The following is a 21,061-nucleotide window of genomic DNA, read 5'->3' as shown; positions in this document are numbered from 1 at the left end:
TTATATTTCATGTAACTCTAAAAATATTAATATAATTAAAGTAGTGATATGAAATGTGAAGGTAATCATAATTAAAGTATATAATTACAGCCATTACAATGAGAAAATTTTTCTACAATGTAATAAAAATATAATATTATTACTTTTGCTCACTTTATGATTATGACAGAAGTTCAACCCACGAAGTATTTGGAAAATATATCGCCTTGATTTCTCCCAGTCGAGACCATTTTTAGTTTCCTCCAATTCATTGAGCACGGTGTGATCAAGATATTCAAACACGAGATAAAGCCGTTTTCTTCGACGAAATACTTCGATCATGTTCACTAAATTCTCGTGACGTAATTTCTAAATAATATCACCCTATTTACTAAATATTAAATAATATTATCTTAAATAATAAACATAAATTATTCTTATAAAGTAATATCAGAGAGCGTTTTATTTATCGGATTAAAAGAATTAGATAAAATTTAACGAGTGTAATTCATACAATACATTACTTAGACTTTAACAATAATAAAAATTTTAATAATTAATATCTACCTTTAACATCCTTATTTCACGAAACGCCATTTTTCGAATCTGCATATCTTCTTCCGTCGCTAAGAACTTTTTTATCGCCACTACTTGCCCGGTTTCACGATGCTTGCATTTCATCACGAGTCCGTAACTTCCCTCTCCTACTATCTCAATATTTTCATATTTCTCCATTTTATTCGCAAAATTGGCAACAAAAAATTTCACAATTTTTTTTAGTTACCAGAAAATTATAAACTTTTTATATTCACCAAGATTTATACACTGAAAAGCATATTGATTACTTAATTATACTATTGTATATGAATGATAATTAATCAATCATTTTTGTCACACAATTACAATTACTTTAAACAATTCCAAGCTAAATTAATTTTTTATAATTTCTTTCACCTTTTAAATAATGATATTAAATTTTTGGAATTTCCTATCATACATCTTAATCAATTTACGGTCAAAATCTATCATTTTAATATCTTTTTACAAAAAATATTTAAAAAATACTACGTATTCAAGATATACGAACAAACAAACACGATAATGTCACAATCTTGTGTATATTTGATACGATCGAAGAAACCACAATTCTTAATGTTGCCTCGCTTGCCGACGAGCCTGGACTGCTCCGAAAAGCCTCGTGCACGGCTCTCATCGATGATTATCGATCTGCTGGTAATTAGTAAGGGGTAGTCCTCGCTCGAGGAAGGTACAGGTGAACCGGTTTAAAGGAATAGGGGATCAAACATCAAAAAAAAAAGGACACTTCTAGCAATCTCTAGAATGCAAAATAAATATTGTCATTTTAAATTAGAATCTTTATTCTACTAAATTTTGTAAATTTTATATAAATATTATACAAAAATTTTATACAAATTTTATTTCGTCTTTATACTTTTAAGCCATAAATCTATTACTATTCAATACTAAACCGCAATTTTCTGTTAACCTGAAAATAATATCACATTATTAAATTGATAATCAATTTTATTAATATTATCAATACTAATATTAATATTTATTATTAATATTAGCATATTATACTATTAGCATATTATAATATTCTACGTCATATGCATACTAATCGCAAATAGCTGTATTTACTTATCAGCAAATCACTCTTTTAATTTTAATATAATTCTTTGAGAGAAAGTCAGAGCTATCAATTATATCGGTATTCTAAAAATGATAGATAAAAATAGATATAAATGGATTTAGAGATCAAGATGAAGAAAATATGCATCAAACAAATTGGGAGATAACACAATTAATTATTACATGCATTTCAAGTTGCTTTCAAGAACATATATAATCTAACTTTGATAACGAAACAGAAAAATTTCAAGCTCTTAAATTTTTGAATAAAATAAAATAATAAAATCAAAATCAAAATTTATGAATAACATTTGAAATCATTGAAATAATTAGGAAAATTCTCAAAATTCTCGAATTATTATTTTTACTAACTGTTACAACTTTAGAGTTCATAACAGGTCTAGTTATTAAAAATATACTCAGCATTTCGTGATTTCATCTGCATCGTCAAAAAATTTCTATTAAGAACAACTCATTGTATTCCACGAGCAAATACAATTATTGTAAAAAGATATCGTCGTATCTTCAATCCATTTTACCAGCAATAAAAATATGATATCACAAGTGTATCAGACCTCAAAAGTTGGTACTAAGTGCTGTAAATAAAGCTAAAATTCCGTCAGCACTTTTATTATCGTCACTCATCACCAATATTACGCCAGAAAACTAGACGAAGGTTCAACTCTGTGCATAGTAAGTCTTTTTTTACAATAAATTTTTTATGATACAATATTCGCACGCATCGTCAGATCATAAGTTTTAACCTTTAAGATAAAAACAAACCCAGATTGTCTATTTTTATGTACCTTGAGCAACACAACAGGACGTATTACCTGGATGAAGATTCAATCAACTTTATTATCAAATGTGCAATATTGGAAAGAATAAAATCATTGAAATGTGAAAGCAAGAATTTCGGAACGGTTTCTTTCGGTTCGATCGTATCGATGGCAACTCGGATGATCGTTCAGACGAATGCAACTTCCCTACTGTCGTGTCAAAAAGGATTCGCGTCATAGCGATTTGTTGCCGCAACTCTGTGAGCGTAATCGATACACGCGAATAGCAATTGGAGTTTATTTATAGATGAGTTCGGTGACTTTTCTTGGTATCGTGACCAAAGGCATAGTCAACGGTCCTTCAATCGACAAATGCGATTCTAACATTAAAAATACCGATGCAATATATATAACGCGTGTACGTGTATTATGACACACTTATCATACAACTCATATCATACAACTTTCCTAGACGAGCAATAAAAGCATTCTAATTGTACGCATATTACGTAATTATTTACAGTTTATAATTAAATACATCAATTATTTAATTTAATTTATAGAACATTTATTATAATGGCTTAAAAAGCTCTTTTTCAATGTGTGTTTTTGAAATGTGTTTGTAGTAAAATGATGAAAATGTTGCATAATAGAGATGATACGTAATGTAATAACTAATAACACATAATATAATTTTCTTAAATTATAATTATTAAGGTTCCTGTTTATTCATCAATATTATTTCAAATTGTAGTATCAGAAACGAGACAATAAAAATTCTTGCAAAATATATCGAAAATTCTTTTCTAGGCCCGTTAATTAATATCTAGAAATGAAATATTAGTTAATAATAATAATAAAATAATAATAAATTATAATTATTTAATTATGTTCACAACTAGCATTAACAACATATATAGAAATATAAATATGATTTATTAATTTCTTCCCAAAAAAAAAAAGATAATTTTCAGTATATTTTACGTAAGTTTATTCTATTAATTCTAAAAACTTTTTTATTGAAATACATTTCTATTTATATATAATTTATAAGAATTTTTATTGTATTTTTCTCGCTTCTGACGTTATAATTAATCTGAGACAATAGTAGTGAGTGAACAGGAACCTCTCTCTCTAATATTCTAAAAAAAAAAAAACGCATTGTGTGTGTATATATCTTTTGGCAGTCGGCATGAAATAATGGAGAACATTCGAGAATATCCGGAAGTCTGGATATTTGAAGATGACAACAAAAAGCATCTAAAACTATTATTCGCTGGACAACGCGCGTGGACGGTCGCGCCTGACAAGCCACGTGGGCCACGACCATGAGAAGTTACGCGGCGCGGATCAATCAAGAGCAGCAAGAAGGAACCCGCTTGAGTCGGAGATCCATTCGGAGGCGCCGTGTCGGTCGAGAGCAAGCACGGAAATAGACGCACCACATGGCGGGGCTCAAGTTCTTCAGCTCTCTCCACTCCCTATGTACACGTCCGTCTTGCCTTTACGCGTTCGCTCCGTACGCATTCGTTTAGTCGCGCGTCTCTAGCGTTTCGTCCAACGCCGGATCCGTCCTCAGTTAATACGTGTTAATAATGACGTTCAGCGAACGCCTCATATTTGAACAACGAACGCACTCGTCACGATTGAGGCCCGTCTCGAATTTCTTGGCCTCAGCCGATCGCATGGGAATCGTGTAAAAATTGAGCTAGTTTTAATCGTAAAACGGTGATCTCGAGAAGTACATGAAGACTTCTATTAGAGAAGTCTGAAAGTTGTAGAAGTCTGCGACGAAGACTGATGTACGCAAACAATGCAGAAATAGTCATTTTGTTTGTCATACTGATCGCAAAATATGCGAGTTCAAGATACTTTAAGTGGTGATTTTGACGCGCGTAATTGAACAGAAAATGGATATGATATGAGTCATGTGGGTTAACACTACATGTAATTTCGCTATCGTAGCTGATGACATAAAAACTATATGTATATATTTTCGATTTTAAAGGTTCAGAATTATAAAAATAAGTTGTATCCATTTATAAACTAAAACTGAGAAAGACCGTTCTCTTATATATATATTGTAGAACCATTAAACATGATCTCGCGAGAAGAAGAAGATGATTCATTAATAATTCAGAACGTACTTTAACGACTGAGACTTTACTGTGTGGACTAACATCAAGATTAGTACAAAAAAATTGGGCAAATACTTGGTGATAAATGCGACGATGTGAAATATTTTATGAATGAACTTCCGTGGCTGCTGAGAGCAAAAAGTATCGAATTGAAAATATCGAAGAATTCGAGGACAATGTTCCCATGTGTGTGTATATACGAATACACATCCCGATAACATATGCAGAAACGAGATACGTTCAACATGTGCGTAAAAGCGCATAAAAGCAATCACCGTAAAAGTTAAGTACTCGTTTTGAAGAACCCATTCGGAAGAAGATGGCATTTTTCCGAGAACTGTTACATCGAGAGAACGACTGACGGTGAAGTGACCCAACGAAATTTTATAATAAAATTCCAGAAAGAGTAAAAAGAGAAATTTGGAGCATTTCCGAAGTTGCAGTGCAATGAAATTATAATATTTTTACTTCTTGGATGCTTTCCTCATCGAATATCTCCGGTTTCATGATAGTATCCTCGAAACATCAATAATTCTGTCTCGTAAACGATAATGATATTTCAGGTGAATGATATTTTATGAAAATTTATAATACTAGTTTTAAAGTTGGAAGCCATTCGTACTAATCGTTAATTGTCGCATTATCGATCACAGTAAAATATTAAGAAATATTAAAAACATTAGTATCGAAAATTTTAATATTTCGTTCTTTATTACGGAAAATTAATGAGGAGATAATTTCCAATGAAAATTAAAGAAAATCGCTCGAATTCAAGGGCAAGGAAATGATAAATGATTATCGAAGAAAATTGTCGTTGAGGGTACGAGACGACGACGACATCCGGAACTGATAAACTTACCGAGTCGATTAGATAAAAATATGGCCGCTTGCCATTCGACACCTGCGGTGCAACGTCTGCAGTTGCAGGACTCAACTCGGATCGGTTACGGTGCAATCAACAACATAAGTGCTTCGAGTCAAAAGACTCTTCAACAATCGACTTACCCGCCTTTACTCAATTGGTTCTACCTGGCCATTACTGAACAAAATCCGTCGCAACCACCTGATCAGGTACCTCACGATCTTCACTACAATTTTGGGACACTTGAAGATCAGGATTTATCATTGAGTCAATCCCTAACTTATCAAACAAAGTCTAATAAATAAAGCATAATAAAATCTGGCAAACAAAGAATTTATTTCTAGATTATCTTAAATCTATAAATCTATTTCAGGAAATAGATTGCTGAGTCAAGCCTCTTATAAAAATAATGATAAAGTTAAAAAAATAATGATAACAATATTTAAAAGATCAGAAGAAAGATCTAAACATTTTATTATTTGAGACTCTTTTAAAATACTATAAAATACTATAAAATTCAATTGATTGCTTTATTTAAAATAACAAGCTACTTTTAATAAGTTGTCGATTGGATTACCCGTTTATATTTTAGAGCAAGCTACTTCCTGCAATCTGGAGCAATTTTCCCGGTACGACGTCGCAGACTTATCCACATCAAAACGCGTTGAATTCGTCTGGATCCGTCAGACCCATGAGAGATAGCGGGACGGAAAGTATCGCGGATTTAGCGGTACACTTTAACGAGTTAGCAGTAGGCGATCGGAAACCAGCGAAGAAACCGCCGTCAACGTACTTGTGTCATTTGTGCTTCAAGAAAGGACACTACATCAAAGATTGTCCACAGGTCGGTAATTTTTTCTTTAAATTATTCTTCTAATAATATGTAATATGTATCGATGACCCCTTGAATTAATTTTCAATACATATTTAAAACTTCAATGTTTTTTCTGTTTTAAATACTAGTTCTTATATTTTTAACCATTTTATAACTACTTTAAATACTTTAGATAATTATATACAGTAATTACATATTTAAAATTCGAATAAAAATTATACGTATCATACAAGATTTCGTAAATAATTTGGAATCGATTAGAATTTGCAATTTTGCAACAATCTCTAGAGATCTCGGATAAAAATATAAATAAATTGTAATGAAATAAAATTTAAAGAGTCAAATGCACATAATAATGATAGTACTGTAATCGAATATAATTCTTATTTTATCATATGATTCGATTCCAATATTTCAAGATGAGATTAATTAGTCTATTATTTGATTCATGGAAACCTTAGATTAGTTATCGTATAATGTTTCATCAACACGACTTAAATCTATCTTATCAAATCTTTATTATAAAAACATAAAAATGGATTAATTGAATTTTGGAGAGCATCGAATAGAACATTGATAAAGAATTGAATAGTTCAGGCTTTTCTTTTCGTCTCTCAGAAAAATCAATAATTAAATAATAAGCATAAAAACAAAGCAAAGACCTTCTTTCTTGTTCTTCTAGCTTGACAACTCAAAAATAAATCTTTATTAAACACGATTTAAAAGGGCCCATTGTTAAATTTAGCAATACACGTAAACGACGCGCATCGATGAAACAATAGCAAGATATGCGTGGCTTAATTGATCGCTTAATTGACATATAACAAACAGTATTTCTGGAACACATGACGTCATACGGTCAATTATCGCGATATGAGGGTGAGCGAATTAAGTCACTTCTCCTGATGAGTCCTGATTGTGAAGACGTTCTTCACGTCATTTTTATTTATCTATAATACAGATAGAGAACACAAAAACGTCAAAAATCATAATGATATCATTATGACTTTATGTATGTCTCTTAAAAGTTAAACTGATAGAATAAATGACAAAAATGATCTAGAAATGAAAAAAGAAATCATAGGTATAGGATACAAATAAAAGCGTTTGATTTTCAATTATTTATGTCGTTTTAATATATTGTTGTCCATAATTATTGTAGATAAAAGCACAATAATGATTACGAATAATAAATAAAATTTCTGTGATAGATCCCGCGTAGCAGTGCTTATAAGGTGCTAAAAAAGCGCTTATGCGGGTGTATGTCTAATAGTTTTTTAGCGCTTTCAAAATCCATTACGAAAAGCATATTATAAATGCATACAATCAGCGCAGAATAAATGCAGTTTTATAGCACAGCATTTTTCATGTAGCACAATAGTGCCTGCAAAGCGCTCAGAAAGTGCTGTAAAAGCGCATGAAGCATTTATTGAACTGAAATTTCTCTGAAATTTTGTTAAAAATGAATTTTTTAGCTAAAAATCGCTGAAATTAAATCGAAATTTTATTGAAAAATAAACAAAACGTAAAATAATTTCAACCAGGATGTGTTTGATATTATAATTATAATATATTATATATTTATCGCCGAACTAGCCGAGACATTTATATTTATAAATTTAGATATTCTAGAAAATATTCAACAAATTTATCTTTTATTTATTTTATTGTCAAATAAAATTTTCTTAAATAATGTCGAAAAAAATCTCAATGTTTCTGTGTTAAAAAAATTCTTCTGAATTGCTTTTGAAGTGCTTTACAGTTTTCTTACGCGCGTAATCATTTCTTGATCAGTATAACTTGAAATCTACTGAGTTATTAGTATTCACATTTAATAAAAGTGTACAATAACAGCAGTTTTGAATAACACAAATTATAAGAACGCTCTCAAAGTGCTTTGCAGCGGTGTTATGCTACGTGGGGATTTTCATTTACATTTCTCATTTTTGTGATTTTTAATGAAAATATATCATTTTTATATTATCATGTCAAATAATAAAAAAAAGAAGTTTTAATTCGTTTTATTACAAATAATTTCTCTCTTTATTTCTTACAATATTTATACTTATATGAATTATATGTTAGGTTAGATTAAATTATGATGAAAAACTGCTTTTATACAAAGCTTCCTAACTGTTTCCTTTGAACATTTTCGTGCTGAAAACTTTAATTATTTGTGGATTGGTATTTGGGACTATCTATTTTTATTTTGTAAACTTTTTATCTATCCACTCGATCTTTATAAAACTTTTGACTCCTAATACTTTATTCAAATTCTAAGATCAAAAATAAAAAAATTTAAATAATGGATTCAATGTGACGGGCAGAATTTAAAAAAATAATCTGATTATCATACACACACATGAAACTCAGAGAATTTTTAATTAATTATATATATAATTAATATATATAACATCATGTTTTAGTTTTAATTTATTTGAAGTTTACAATTGTGCTATGCAATAGTTAGAATCGATTTTCGTACTGATTTTTAAACTCCGATTATGAGCCTTATGATATATGATTCTTCATTAAATTGCCTTTTGAAATTTGACATTTATTTAAATTCAGCGATTCTAAAAAGATCTCCCAAAACTGAATTTCCTATAATAATCAAATTATTTTCTGAATTTTAGTATTCTAAGGCCAGAATCGAATTCGATCGCAAAGCCTTTAGAAGACAAAATCTTCTTTATTAGAAAATTCCCGACTTTAAAGAATTTAGAACAATATCTTTTCGGAAGCTGTATATGTATGAGTATCATAAATGTTTTGCGAGTCAACCATATATCTTGAATATTTTCTTATTATTATTTGATATTTATTATTTGATGAAATTTATTAATAAAACATTAAACACACGCCATCATTCTCAATTCTATACGATATTTAGAAATTTGTTCGCATTGAAATCTCCAAAAACTTTTTCACTTAAATACAAATATATATTGAAAAGAGGAGAAGCAAAGATGTTGGGTGCAAAAAGTATAAGCAATGCGAACAGACCTATTAATAACATCTACCGATATGTAAAGATTTACAGTCCATCCACAATTTAATTGAAGCCAATATACATTCATACACCCACGTACGTTCGATGATTGATTTAATCGTCCAGTTGTCGCCACATTGCATTCTATGATATCTGCAACGGCGAAGAATACAAATAAAAGAATGAATTTCCCAATTAGGATAATTTATGTGATTTTCACAGGCACGACCGAAGGGTGAGGGCCTAACGCCGTATCAGGGTAAGAAGCGGTGCTTTGGTGAATACAAATGTCCCAAGTGCAAGCGCAAATGGATGTCGGGCAACAGCTGGGCCAATATGGGCCAGGAATGCATTAAGTGTCACATAAACGTGTATCCTCACAAACAGGTGAGCGAGAAGGAGTCCGCCCTGTCCGCCTCCTTCGTGTCTGCCTTCACCGCCTGCACATTACGAGTTCTTTCCGTGATCAATCGTTAAATATAAAATTAGTCATGATTCTCCTCAACGAAGTCCCGGTCAGATTCACTAAAAGATTCGACTCTTGGAACAGTTTCGCTCTCTCGAAATATTGCGCGGCCAAGAGAACGAAATCTCGTGTAAACCAACGCGAATGCTAATTATAGTCGCATAATCACGCTCACCCGCTCGCTCTTTTGCCTGCCCGGTGGGCAGAAATATCCGGAGTCACCGGTAATCGTTACGTTCGGTTCCCGAAAAACATTCGCGAAATTCCTATTATAATTGAACATTAGCTATGCTGTGCCGCGAGCTTTAAACTTTAAACGATCCCAGATTTGCTGTACAATCGCCAAGTCTCGAAAATCGAAATCACATCGGAGTATTTCAATAATATTAATAGTATCAATAATGTAAATTAGTTAATAACGTTAATTAAATTAATGACAAAAATGATAAATTGTACTGAACAAAAAAAGAGGACATGTTTATGTGAGAAAATGAGATATTATCTAACAAGATTTCTATTCTTATCTCTTGCGAGAAACAACGTAGAGTGTGGGTATAAAATCATTTCTATTATTTTCAGAGGCCGTTGGAAAAACCCGATGGTTTAGACGTGTCCGACCAGAGCAAGGTACATCCTCAACATCTCTGCGAGAAATGTAAGACGTTGGGCTATTATTGCAGACGAAGCGCTATAATAACTTAACGAATTCCGTCCAATTCATCTCACTGATCCAATTAATTGCAAGAAGGGAAGAGTTTAATGATGAATTAATGAAAGACAGTTCGATACACTTGAACGTACCGATACGCATGTGAATCTTATAGATAGAGCGTCCATTTCTATTCGCGAGATTAAATCGAGAGAGAAAAAGAGAAATAAAATGATATATTTTTATGTATTTTTACAATTAGAATTTTTTTTAATGGTTTTTGACGACCAAAGACGCGTCGTTTAATCACAGCTTTATATTTATAATATATATTAAATAAATATATTATCTATACGGACATAAAATGCACACTCAAATAACAGAATTTTTTGATTTGTAATATTATTTCGATAATATCAAGTATCCATGCGGAAAAAAAGAGTATGTTGTTCGAATAAAAAAAATGAGGGCATTGTTCTCAGGGATATATTAAAATGTGCTGATCCTAAGAGCTAAGAATAAACATGGGCAGATCCTCGAGAAAGGGAGGTGCCGGAGGCACCTAAGGAGGAAAAACGACGGAAGAAACATTTCAAATGAATGTGTGTAGTATTTACAGTAATGTCGAGTTAATGCATTGAAATGCAGTGACACGCAATCCCTGCGCAATCAATATTGTTTCACAATATTGCGCAATAATATATTAATGTTTATATTAACGTTACATCTACAGTCAGTATTATATATAATATTATTGCATACTTTCTTCATGTAAGTAATAATACATTAAGCACTTAATATCCGTATGGAGATTAATATTATATTAGTATATAACATATTGCATCAATAATATTGATCGTAGGGATTGCTTTATTTATTGGATATTCTTTGGCTCTGGGGAGATGAACATGATGCATATATAAATCTCTTCTTATTCAATATATTATTTGCATATGTACAGATTGGTTTATGATACTGAACGAATGAAGAAACATTCAAATTGCATTAAAAGTATAAGTTAACATTATAAATAGAGGCTACGAAACCGATGTAATTTCATAAAGAGTTCAATTTTTGACACTATGAACGTATTATGCATACTTAGCGATTTCTTTTATCTGTCTGTTCGTGTGAAACACGACTGGCAAGAGCTTCCAATTTTATTTACAATTGAAGTTGAGCTCATTAAAATCTTAACGGTTTCTTGATTATTATTTAACGAAATTGTCAATTAATTCGACATTTTCTATGAATCGCATTGAACATGTACATGTCTAACATGTATTCATGCAGACATGAGAAAAAAGTTTTCTTACCTGTTGTAGTAGTAGAATTTGTAAATGCTTAAGGAGGATTTGTATGAATTGAATATTACGGTTCACACCATTCTACGTAAAATACATGCAACACGTCGATAAAACATCAATGACAAATAACTAATCGATCGTTTTCCAAAATGATTTGGCCTACGCATTTGTCTTATTCGCAAAGAGCTCCTTTCGTCCATAATGGAAAAAAAAAAAAAAAAAAGATTCAAAAATGGAAATACGACGTAGCAAGTGCTAGGAGTGGTGCCGAGAATTGTATTGTGTTGTCACTAATATTGCCAAGATTATACGCGACGTACGATAATCTTAGCAATAATGTGTACACATGCGTATAGTACAGATATATATTATTTGTATATAATGAGTGCTTTCCAAATATACAAACCAAAGATACAACGATTCTGCGCCTACGTTCATCTTCCTTTGTCTATAATCGATCACTTTCGATACTGTTCTACACGATCAACATGATCACGCATTGTAGAAATGTTTTATATAATACAATTTATACATAGGAAATATACAGTGGTCAAGGATTAGTGACGACGAAGAGGAGATCCGCCGCCGGATCTTCGCTAAAATATGCCGCGGAGTTAAATGTCGTTGTCCCCGTAGAATCTACTGTCGTCTGCAAATAAAATATTCGATTACGTTCTCTCTATTACAACTTTTATCACTTTAGAACAAATAGATTATCTGATTTCTTTTTTCAAGAGATTCTATCATGGATGTTTATATTAATTTTTCACAATTGCAAGTATGCTCGCGTAAAGATATTACCAAGCATATTTATATTTGTTAATAAATCTTTACGTATTGATCATTGCGTTATCTTAGTGTTGTTTGTAAAAGAATCAAATCATTTAATCGAGACAAAGCGAACGCGTTTTTAATTGTAAGAGTCAATCGGTTCCGGACGATTGGCTCCTCAAGATCCTGCTAAGATGCAAGGCATTGATTCACCTCAGAGGGATCCACGCGATACGGGGAATTTTCCGTTGTCGGATGCTGATACTGCGCCGATTGCACATGCTGCGTGCATTGTTGCTGCATTAACATTTGTTGCTGCTCCTGTTGCTGTTTCCATTCCTCGTATTTTTTCATCGCGAGTATCAAATCGCGATTCTCGTCTGCCAAACCAACATTTTGCGTCATATTCTTCGTCAACTTGCTGTACTCTTCCTCGTTTGGCGTCACTGATTGTTGCTGTTGCTGCTCTTGTTGGTGCTGCTGTCGTTCGTCCATCTTTTCGATCAAAGAGTTTGCCGAGTAGCAAATATCAAAGAAATTCTGAGCTGTTGGTTGCACCGCGACTGGACTGGACACGCTGGGTGCCGGTTGGCTAACTAGAGTGATTACTTGCTGCGTTTCCTTACCCTCGGTATTGTACATCAATGTCGGTAACGGAACTGGAATCGGAACTCCGCTAGATTGTACAGAATTTAGAATGTCCAATGGCTGCGTGACGGTCTTCGTATCTACATTATTCTCATTAGAGCACTCGATATCGGGCGAAGAGGGAATATTTTCTGGTTGCGGCGCTATAGGTCCCGGAAAAGACAAAGGCTGCTGTTGGCCAACTAAGCTAATAACTTGCGGCTGTGACGATTGCTGCTGTGGCAGTTGTGAAGGCGGCAGAACCGCTACAGGCGGTTCGGGAAAGAGTTCCGCTTTCAGGTTCGGTAAAAACGTGTCGATTGCCCTCCACGTGGGCGCCCAGAGATTGGAACTCGGCGCTAGAACATTGGCCGACGACATCACCAGCAGCATGTTCTTCAGTGATTCGGGAATCGCTTCGAACAAGAGCTCACTGTTATCGGCATGCATGTACGCGCGCAGAAGCTCCAGCACTGTTAACCAAAGCGGCAGAAAACCAGGTAGAGTTAGCAGTGGAGTCAGATGATGAAGAAATACCTTGGAGAGTAACATTGCGGCCCTGACTCGTGTTTCTTCGACGCCGATAGGATCGTTGGACGCGATCGGACCCAATAATTGCGCTAACAGCGGGAACAATACTTCCTCCAAACATTGCGACCACTCTATTGCGGATAGCTGTGCCAAATCATGCGCCAGCAAGGTACTTTGAAGATATGTAATCGCTGCCGTGCGTACTGGTCGACGAGCGTCGCAACAGAGTCGTGCGATACCTTGCAATAGCGGTCGCCAGGCTTGCGGCCACAGGGATATACCATCGTCAATGCTACCTTCTTCTGCCCACCATCGGAATACCTGTGCGATTCTCGTGTGCAGCGTATGCATCAAATCCAAGAGTTGCACCGGGCTCTGTTGATAACCAGCCGATTCCTCCGCGGAATTGCACACCTTGTTTCGTTTGCCCGCACATTGCAGCACCGCCTCGGCAAACGTTCTAACGCAGTTGACGCACAAGTCAAAATTGAAGGGTGTTACATGTGCCATGTCACGCACTAAGAAATTTAGACTTTCGCAGCATTTGACGAACGCCGCCGAGTCGTGCGACTGTAGATCGCGCGCTAGCACTATCGTATCAGCGGCTACTGGAAGCGGTGCCTCGGTACCAGTTGGCGACACTAATACCCATTCCGGTACAGGACTGATAGGTCTGGGATCCAAGACTGATGTCCGAGCGTTTGCAGTTTCATCTAGAACCGTGTTGGATCGCTTGGGCGCCAATGCGCCGGCACCCGCGCACTCCAGCAGGCTAAATACTACCTTCCAATCTTCCGCACTATGGATGTTTGCGGCGCCCGTTTTCAGTAGCTCGAACAGACCGTAGGCGATTTGTTGAGCTAACGGTGCGGTCGTTGCGGACGGCAAATGGGTCAAAGGTAGTAGAGGTGATAGACACGCAAATTCTTCTCCGCGTAAAAGCCTGATAGCCAATCTCAACATGCCCACAGCTACCCGTTCAAGCAAATAAGGATGGTTCTCACGTGCCGCCACCGTTAATAAACGATCCAAGTGACTCTGGACTACAGGCCAGATGCACGTTACTCTGTCACGATTCTGTATAGTTACTTCTAGCAACAGCTCGAGTAGAAAGATAGATATATCTTCGTCGTTAGGATTAGCTGACACCAAAGCACCAACAAGAGAATTAAGTGATTCACTCTGCAAATGACGAAAGTTGTTAAAAAATATGCAAGGTCATAGTCCAATAATTACATGTCATCGATGATTTACCTGAAAGAATTTACTTTCTTCTATAATTTCTTTAAGGTAACAATTGGCAATAAACTCTACGGCCTTTTTTCGTGCGGTTGCTTCAGCAGGATGAGGCAGACGTGACGTGTCCATAGCGATATAGGAATAAAAGGTGGAAAGTATTCCTTGATCACCCGGAGAAGCTTTGGGCGTGGTCGGTTCTCGAAGTAGAGATATTTTGCCGGACGGATCAATGAAGTCTTCCGCCTCCGTAAGATTCTTTGGCAATAATCTCGCCTCATAGAGCGATTGCAAACAATCGATAATGTTCTTCCAAGACGCTCTCAAGGCATCCCCGTGTAAATGAGTGATCTTGAAAAGAGTGCGAGCTGCCATTTGGGATTTTGGACTTCCACCGAGATGTAAAACTACTTGCTCGGATTTCCCGCCGATTATTAGACCCGTGAACTTGCAGAGACTGACTATAAGCGTATCCAAATCATTACACATGCTGTGGTAAGCGCTGATTGCCGCGCAACTGAAAAAAGAGAGAATAAGCTGTAGTTAATACAAGAATAAATAATAAGTAGCAACAGAATAAACAAACCTAAGAAATGTTTGAACGACTTTGCGTTGCAATGATCTGTCCGGTGCTTTATCGTATGCTCGACAAAGAGCACTTATAATGGGAGCCCACGCATGTTCGGCTAGGTCTTTATCGATGAATTCGCCAGAATTGCCTACTTTCAAGTACATACTTTCAAGTCCGGAGCCTCTTCTTAATAAAACCTTCCATAAATAATTTTCCTTTACTAGCCCAGTTTGTTCAGCTGGCATCACGATTTCTTCCCCTCTACACAAATAACAGTTAAACAATATTTAGAATTGGAATATTCACACTATTTAAAATTTAATTTAAATATTTATAACACTTACTTAATTGAAGTATATATTTCATCGAGCATATCTTGATCAAAATCGGTATCGCCATTAACCTTCTTCAAATTTCTTTTAAATTCATCGGCAGTCATAGGATTATTTTGCCTCTTTACGTTATAATTATGTTGATCGACATTTAACATGATAACCGCATAAGCTAACGTAAAGGCGGCATCAGCCGAAGCGAAAGGTCTACCATTGCTATCCTAAAACACAACAATTTGTTATTCTACGTTCATGCTTGTTATTTCTAAAAAATATTAGAATATACGCACATGCCAATGTTCGGCAAATTTCTCAAGTAGAAGAGATATAAGGGGAGCTTCCCCAGGTAATCTAAAGGATTCCAAGTAAAGTCGCAAAGCTTGATCGATTCGAGTATTTCTTAAGTCAAAATTATGCACAAAATAATTGAGAATGTTCTTGTTTTCTTTCTTGCTGATGTATTCACCGATTGCTTTCTTATCTAAACCAGGATTCTCTCTTAGAAGTTTAGCGATTTTTTCTGGATCCGAATGACCTGGAGTACCGCCCAGCAAACCGTGCTCCGTAAGTTTCGCTATACCCTCTCGTGGATTTTCATTGAATTTTTCTGTGCCAAGAGCCAACCACTGAAAATGACAAGAAGAGATTTGATTCATTGTAGTTATATAAGAAATAAGTGGAAAATAAATACCTACTCGCTTATTCGCTTTTATAGCAAGCAAATCTTCACGCGTAGGCAGATTTGATGACGCCTCATGACGCGATGGTTTGCACAATTCCTTGCAGCCTTTGCAACGAATCTCCATGCCGACGATCAGCATCATTATGGCGTCCAAGGAAATCAATTGCATGGTATGCATACCAGTGGTCATTGGTAGAGAAACATTCTAAGAGCAAATTTTAAAGATATAGAGATTTTATATCTTAATAATTTTATTAGATATCAATTTAATATTAATATAGGAAAAAAGAAATGTACCTTAGAAAACATTTTCATGAGTTCCTCATACAAGTTCGTAGAATAAAGTCCGCAGTCATAATTTAAATATAATTCAGCGGGTAAACCAGGTATTCTCCACAATCTTACTATAGCCTCTGCAAAGTATGGAAATAAAAGTTATGTTGCCACAATATATATTGCACAATTGCTGTAAAATAAAGACGTACCAAGCGATAATTCTCGTTGCTCGTATGAGATTCTATTAGATTCAGAAACAACTATTTCCATTAATTTAATTAAATAATGTTCCAGTTGGAATTTTAGATGTTCTCTTTGCGACTCAAACAGCAAAAACGATACTTGAAGATTTACAGCGAGGATCGACAATCTATCTGTTCCTAGTAGCTGATATATAAATACGATATTCATTGACTATTTCTTTATTAATGAACGACGTTAAATATAATTAATTAATCGCATTCGCTTACCAAGATTAGATTCCTACACAAGTCATCCTTCGCGAGAGCAAGTAGGGACGAAAAATTAGATAGAGCGTCGGCGGCGATTTCCAACGCTACTTGCAATAAGCTAAGACCTAGATGAGTTATAATTTCATTGTTCTGCTTGTCGAGAGGACTACATAGAGAAATGAGAAATCTGAACAATTCACGAACGCATAAGGCGCCATATGGCGCCCGTTGTTGCAACGGAATAAATCGGACGCCCTGACTATTCACATACTCCTCGATTTGTTCAGACTCTTTCATTTTAGACGTTCTAGACAGATTTTCGTCTATCGATAAGTCTTCCACGCTACCAGTCGGAGATTGTGCTAAATCGATACTTTTTTCTTCGTCACCTGCAATTATCCAAAAAATAAATTAGAAATTATTAAAATTTATTTTAAAGTAGCGAAAAGAAATACCTTGATTTTCTGAAATAGATTGCTTGATGGAAGATTCAGATTCATCCGTGATTTTTTGATCAGCCGCATCTTCCTTTTCTACACTATTACTTTCTGTTAAAGCTGCAACTTTATTCTCCACATTGATATTTTCAGACGCGTTATTCACCTCGACCGTTTCTATTTCATTTTTAACATCTTTATTACTTTCGTCTGTATCAATCTCCTGTTTCTTATTAGTTTCCTGATTATCCACTGCTTTGATGCAGTCATTTCTATCTTTAATATTATCTTTGTTAATATTATTCTTGCTTTCACTTTTCTCGTCCTCATTTTTATCAACACTTCCATGATTCAACGATCCCTGCATGTCAACGATATTGCCAACTGGTGAGACGGGTGTGGTAGCTAAATGACCAGTTCGTATTTTGTCAACTGAACTTGAAATCATCGGCTCCTTCTCGTCGATGTCATTCGTGGTAGACTTGGATTTTTGCCTCGTGTAACTTTTGTGTTTTCTATTCTTGCCACGAGTATTCTCTATGCTATTTGTTCTCATTTTCTGTTAGAAATAATATTGTCTCATGTATATTTGTTTTTTACAAATAGATATTTTATAAATACATAAACATATTATAAAACTTACTTTCATATTCGGCAAAACTCTGGTATCGTCAACAAATTGAGGTAATCTGGTGAACAAATGTTGAACCATGTCCCTCAGGCAATTCTCTGCCGTTTTTCTAAGTATTTCTATAAAGATATCTCATTATGATACACTCGCAATTTGTTACAACAAAAATATGAAAGTATAACTCACCACTAAGACGCGTTTCAAAACATATCCTAAAGCAACTCAGCATAATTTCGCAAACACTTTCATTGGAAAGATGATCACCAGCAGACGACAGCATGAGGGCTTTCAGAACTTGCAGAACTCTCATAAGAACTACTCCATCACCAGACGCGTCGGCACCTACAAACCTCGCGTGTGTAACAGCATCCGCTATGGCTTCTATGCAAGTTGCTATAGCAGGATGATTAGGATCTAAAAAACATACTATGTTTTACAAAATAAAAATAATAATTTTTGTTGTCACAATAATTGAGACTGACCAATGAGACCATAAGAAATTATCTTATTAACAGCCGAGAGCGCTAGACTAGTCACAGGTCCAGTAGTTTCTTCAGATCTTATAATTTCCAGAAAGGGAGTGAGAAAAACTGCGGGTTCTAATTGGGATAAATCTCTATGTTCGTTTAATACTTCTTTCAAAGTACTCAAGCCTTTCATGAGAGTATCCTGATCGTCATCCTGGAAATTAAATTAAACAGTTAAAAGATAAATCTCTTCAAGTTCTTTTATGACAATTATCTCCATCTGTCATGTCAAACTACAGCTAGAAAGGATTGTAAATGGTAAATTTATTTATACAAATTTAAGGTATTTACTTATACACCTTAAACTTGAAGTGTCATCAGATGAATCTCTACAACCTGTTTGATTTTATTAGGAACAATAACAAGTATATCCTAATAATAGTCCTAATAATAGTCTGAATCGTTGAACAGTTGGCAAAAGAGATAAGAAAAAGTTTTCTACCTGATGAGAGTGCGACGACCATCGGGCACCTCGTCGCATTGCCGTCACCAGGAGGCACACCTCGTCCTCGACGACGAACAAGCCGCCCCTACAAGGGCCTCCAGATCTCACGATTCTATTCATCCTTGCGTGATTCCGTTGCTACGCCATAACAGGATTCCGAAAGATCATACAACACGACTGAACAAATTCGATCACTAGACGTCAGCGAAGATCCGTCACGTCGACTGCCGTACAGCCACTTCCCTGCACTTCCCACACGTTCCCACCACCGCAAACTTCTAACTTCCAACGCGATAATCATCGACTTTACCGTCAACCGCTATCGATTCACGAATCTCGCAGTTAAAGCGCTGACGTTCGATTAGTCGATAGCGTGTCACATTGCCAACGTTAAATAATGTGAATGCCGTCGTTTATATATACATATATATATAATTATACACATACACACACGCGCAAACACACACATACACACACACACATACATACACACACACACATACATACACACACACACACACATCACACACACATACGCGCACGCACACACACACGCACGCACACACACACACACACACACACACACACACACACACACACACACACATACATACACACCACACATACACACCACACATACACACCACACATACACACCACGCACATACACACCACACACATACATACCACACACATACGCGCGCGCACACACGTACACATGCACACATACACACATACACACCACACACATACGCGCGCGCACACACATACACATGCACACATACACACACACACACACACACACACACACACACACACACATATGCAGGTCCGTACTTGAGATAGTTTTGTGCCCTGTCGAAAATAAAAATTGGAATGCAAATCGATGTAAAAGGAGAATAACAAATCGTAAATAAAGTTTCTATATACAAGATGAAAATTAAGACAACAAAATGTAAAAGAGATGTAAACATCTTTTCTTACGTTTAATTGTTTTACTCTCCTCTTATGTTCAATTTAATGCAACAAACTTTATTAATAGTTAAATATTCGTAAACAAATTAAACTTGAAATTTTAAGTTTACGAATTACAGAAGTTTTTCGAAAATTGAAATTGAAACAAGAAATTCCAGAAATTGCAACTTCAAAAATCCTGCCTTATTTTAAATATTTTTAGGATAACTTCAATCACAAACTCCGACTAATAATATATTTGATTAATGATTAATTTATCATTATATTATAAATAAAATTTTTTTATACATCAAGTAAAACGTTATATATTTTATGTCATTTTAAATTATTAGAAAATAATATTTGCTTAACTTTATTATGTTAATTTTTGCTCGTTATTATAGTTTATTATAGTTATAATTGTCTTTACACATTGCTTTGCAACTATAAGTTATAATATCACTTAAAAAATTATTTTGTTAAGAATTCACGAAACGAAATATTCATCAAATATATCGAACATCATAATTTTTTTCTAAAATGACTATAATTATTTTACTTAATTATTGATCTTATAATAATTATTTTGAGATAGGACTTCTAAATTTAATATTACATTTATTTTATTTCAAAATATTTGAAATATTTGAAATATTTATTAATATGGATAAAATACAATATTAATTTTAATTTGTAGACAAAAAATTAATAGATTATAGGGGATATACTGAAATAAAAATTTTGCTATAAGTAATTTTGTTGACTGAACTATTCATCAATTATAAGGCTCTTATGACGATATTGTTATGTATTGTCGTTACGCAAATAATTATTATTTCACACTTGTAAAAAAGCTACATGCAACAAAAATATAACGACAAATTGTTATAGAAAGTTAAAAGTTATAAAATAGAGACCTAATAAATGTT

The 21,061-nt window shown here is 34.4% G+C and overlaps 3 protein-coding genes across 3 annotated transcripts in view; 1 reads left to right on the top strand and 2 right to left on the bottom strand.

Moving 5' to 3' along the window:
- Positions 1-714, bottom strand: part of LOC108686216 (cyclin-dependent kinase-like 4) — a 4,310-nt gene extending 3,596 nt beyond the window's left edge. Inside the window, exons 1-2 of the mRNA XM_018191379.1 lie at positions 547-714; positions 154-348 (exon numbers count right to left, since the gene is read on the bottom strand). Coding sequence (XP_018046868.1) covers positions 154-348; positions 547-714 — 363 coding nt within the window. The remainder of the gene's footprint in view (positions 1-153; positions 349-546) is intronic.
- A 3,281-nt stretch (positions 715-3,995) lies between these two features.
- LOC108686193 (zinc finger CCHC domain-containing protein 24-like) lies at positions 3,996-10,796 on the top strand. Its single transcript, XM_018191345.1, has 4 exons — positions 3,996-5,620; positions 6,004-6,255; positions 9,461-9,625; positions 10,284-10,796. The coding sequence occupies exons 1-4, from the start codon at positions 5,429-5,431 to the stop codon at positions 10,404-10,406; spliced, it is 732 nt and encodes a 243-aa protein (XP_018046834.1). The 5' UTR covers positions 3,996-5,428; the 3' UTR covers positions 10,407-10,796.
- Positions 10,797-12,011: 1,215 nt separating this feature from the next.
- Positions 12,012-19,409, bottom strand: LOC108686237 (Golgi-specific brefeldin A-resistance guanine nucleotide exchange factor 1). The gene is made up of 15 exons (XM_018191427.1): positions 19,176-19,409; positions 18,689-18,887; positions 18,393-18,620; positions 18,219-18,325; positions 17,594-18,134; positions 17,157-17,527; positions 16,896-17,073; positions 16,708-16,823; positions 16,424-16,615; positions 16,019-16,354; positions 15,741-15,949; positions 15,412-15,657; positions 14,844-15,342; positions 12,645-14,771; positions 12,012-12,309 (listed from the first exon to the last, which is right to left on the bottom strand). The coding sequence occupies exons 1-15, from the start codon at positions 19,296-19,298 to the stop codon at positions 12,211-12,213; spliced, it is 5,571 nt and encodes a 1,856-aa protein (XP_018046916.1). The 5' UTR covers positions 19,299-19,409; the 3' UTR covers positions 12,012-12,210.
- Between the last annotated feature and the right edge of the window lie 1,652 nt (positions 19,410-21,061).

This window comes from Atta colombica, unplaced genomic scaffold (assembly GCF_001594045.1).
Source record: "Atta colombica isolate Treedump-2 unplaced genomic scaffold, Acol1.0 scaffold166, whole genome shotgun sequence".
In the NCBI taxonomy this organism is placed as follows: Eukaryota; Metazoa; Arthropoda; class Insecta; order Hymenoptera; family Formicidae; genus Atta; species Atta colombica.
This window is presented reverse-complemented; position numbering and strand designations above follow the sequence as displayed.

Excerpts from the sequence above, each read along its gene's own strand:
- LOC108686193 (XM_018191345.1), top strand. The coding sequence starts at position 5,429 with ATGGCCGCTTGCCATTCGACACCTGCGGTGCAACGTCTGCAGTTGCAG. Across the intron at positions 5,621-6,003 it reads CGTCGCAACCACCTGATCAG|AGCAAGCTACTTCCTGCAAT; the intron begins GTACCTCACGAT and ends TTTATATTTTAG. Across the intron at positions 6,256-9,460 it reads ACATCAAAGATTGTCCACAG|GCACGACCGAAGGGTGAGGG; the intron begins GTCGGTAATTTT and ends TGATTTTCACAG.
- LOC108686237 (XM_018191427.1), bottom strand. The coding sequence starts at position 19,298 with ATGAATAGAATCGTGAGATCTGGAGGCCCTTGTAGGGGCGGCTTGTTC. Across the intron at positions 16,616-16,707 it reads TCATGAAAATGTTTTCTAAG|AATGTTTCTCTACCAATGAC; the intron begins GTACATTTCTTT and ends ATTTGCTCTTAG. Across the intron at positions 15,950-16,018 it reads AATTTGCCGAACATTGGCAT|GATAGCAATGGTAGACCTTT; the intron begins GTGCGTATATTC and ends GTTGTGTTTTAG.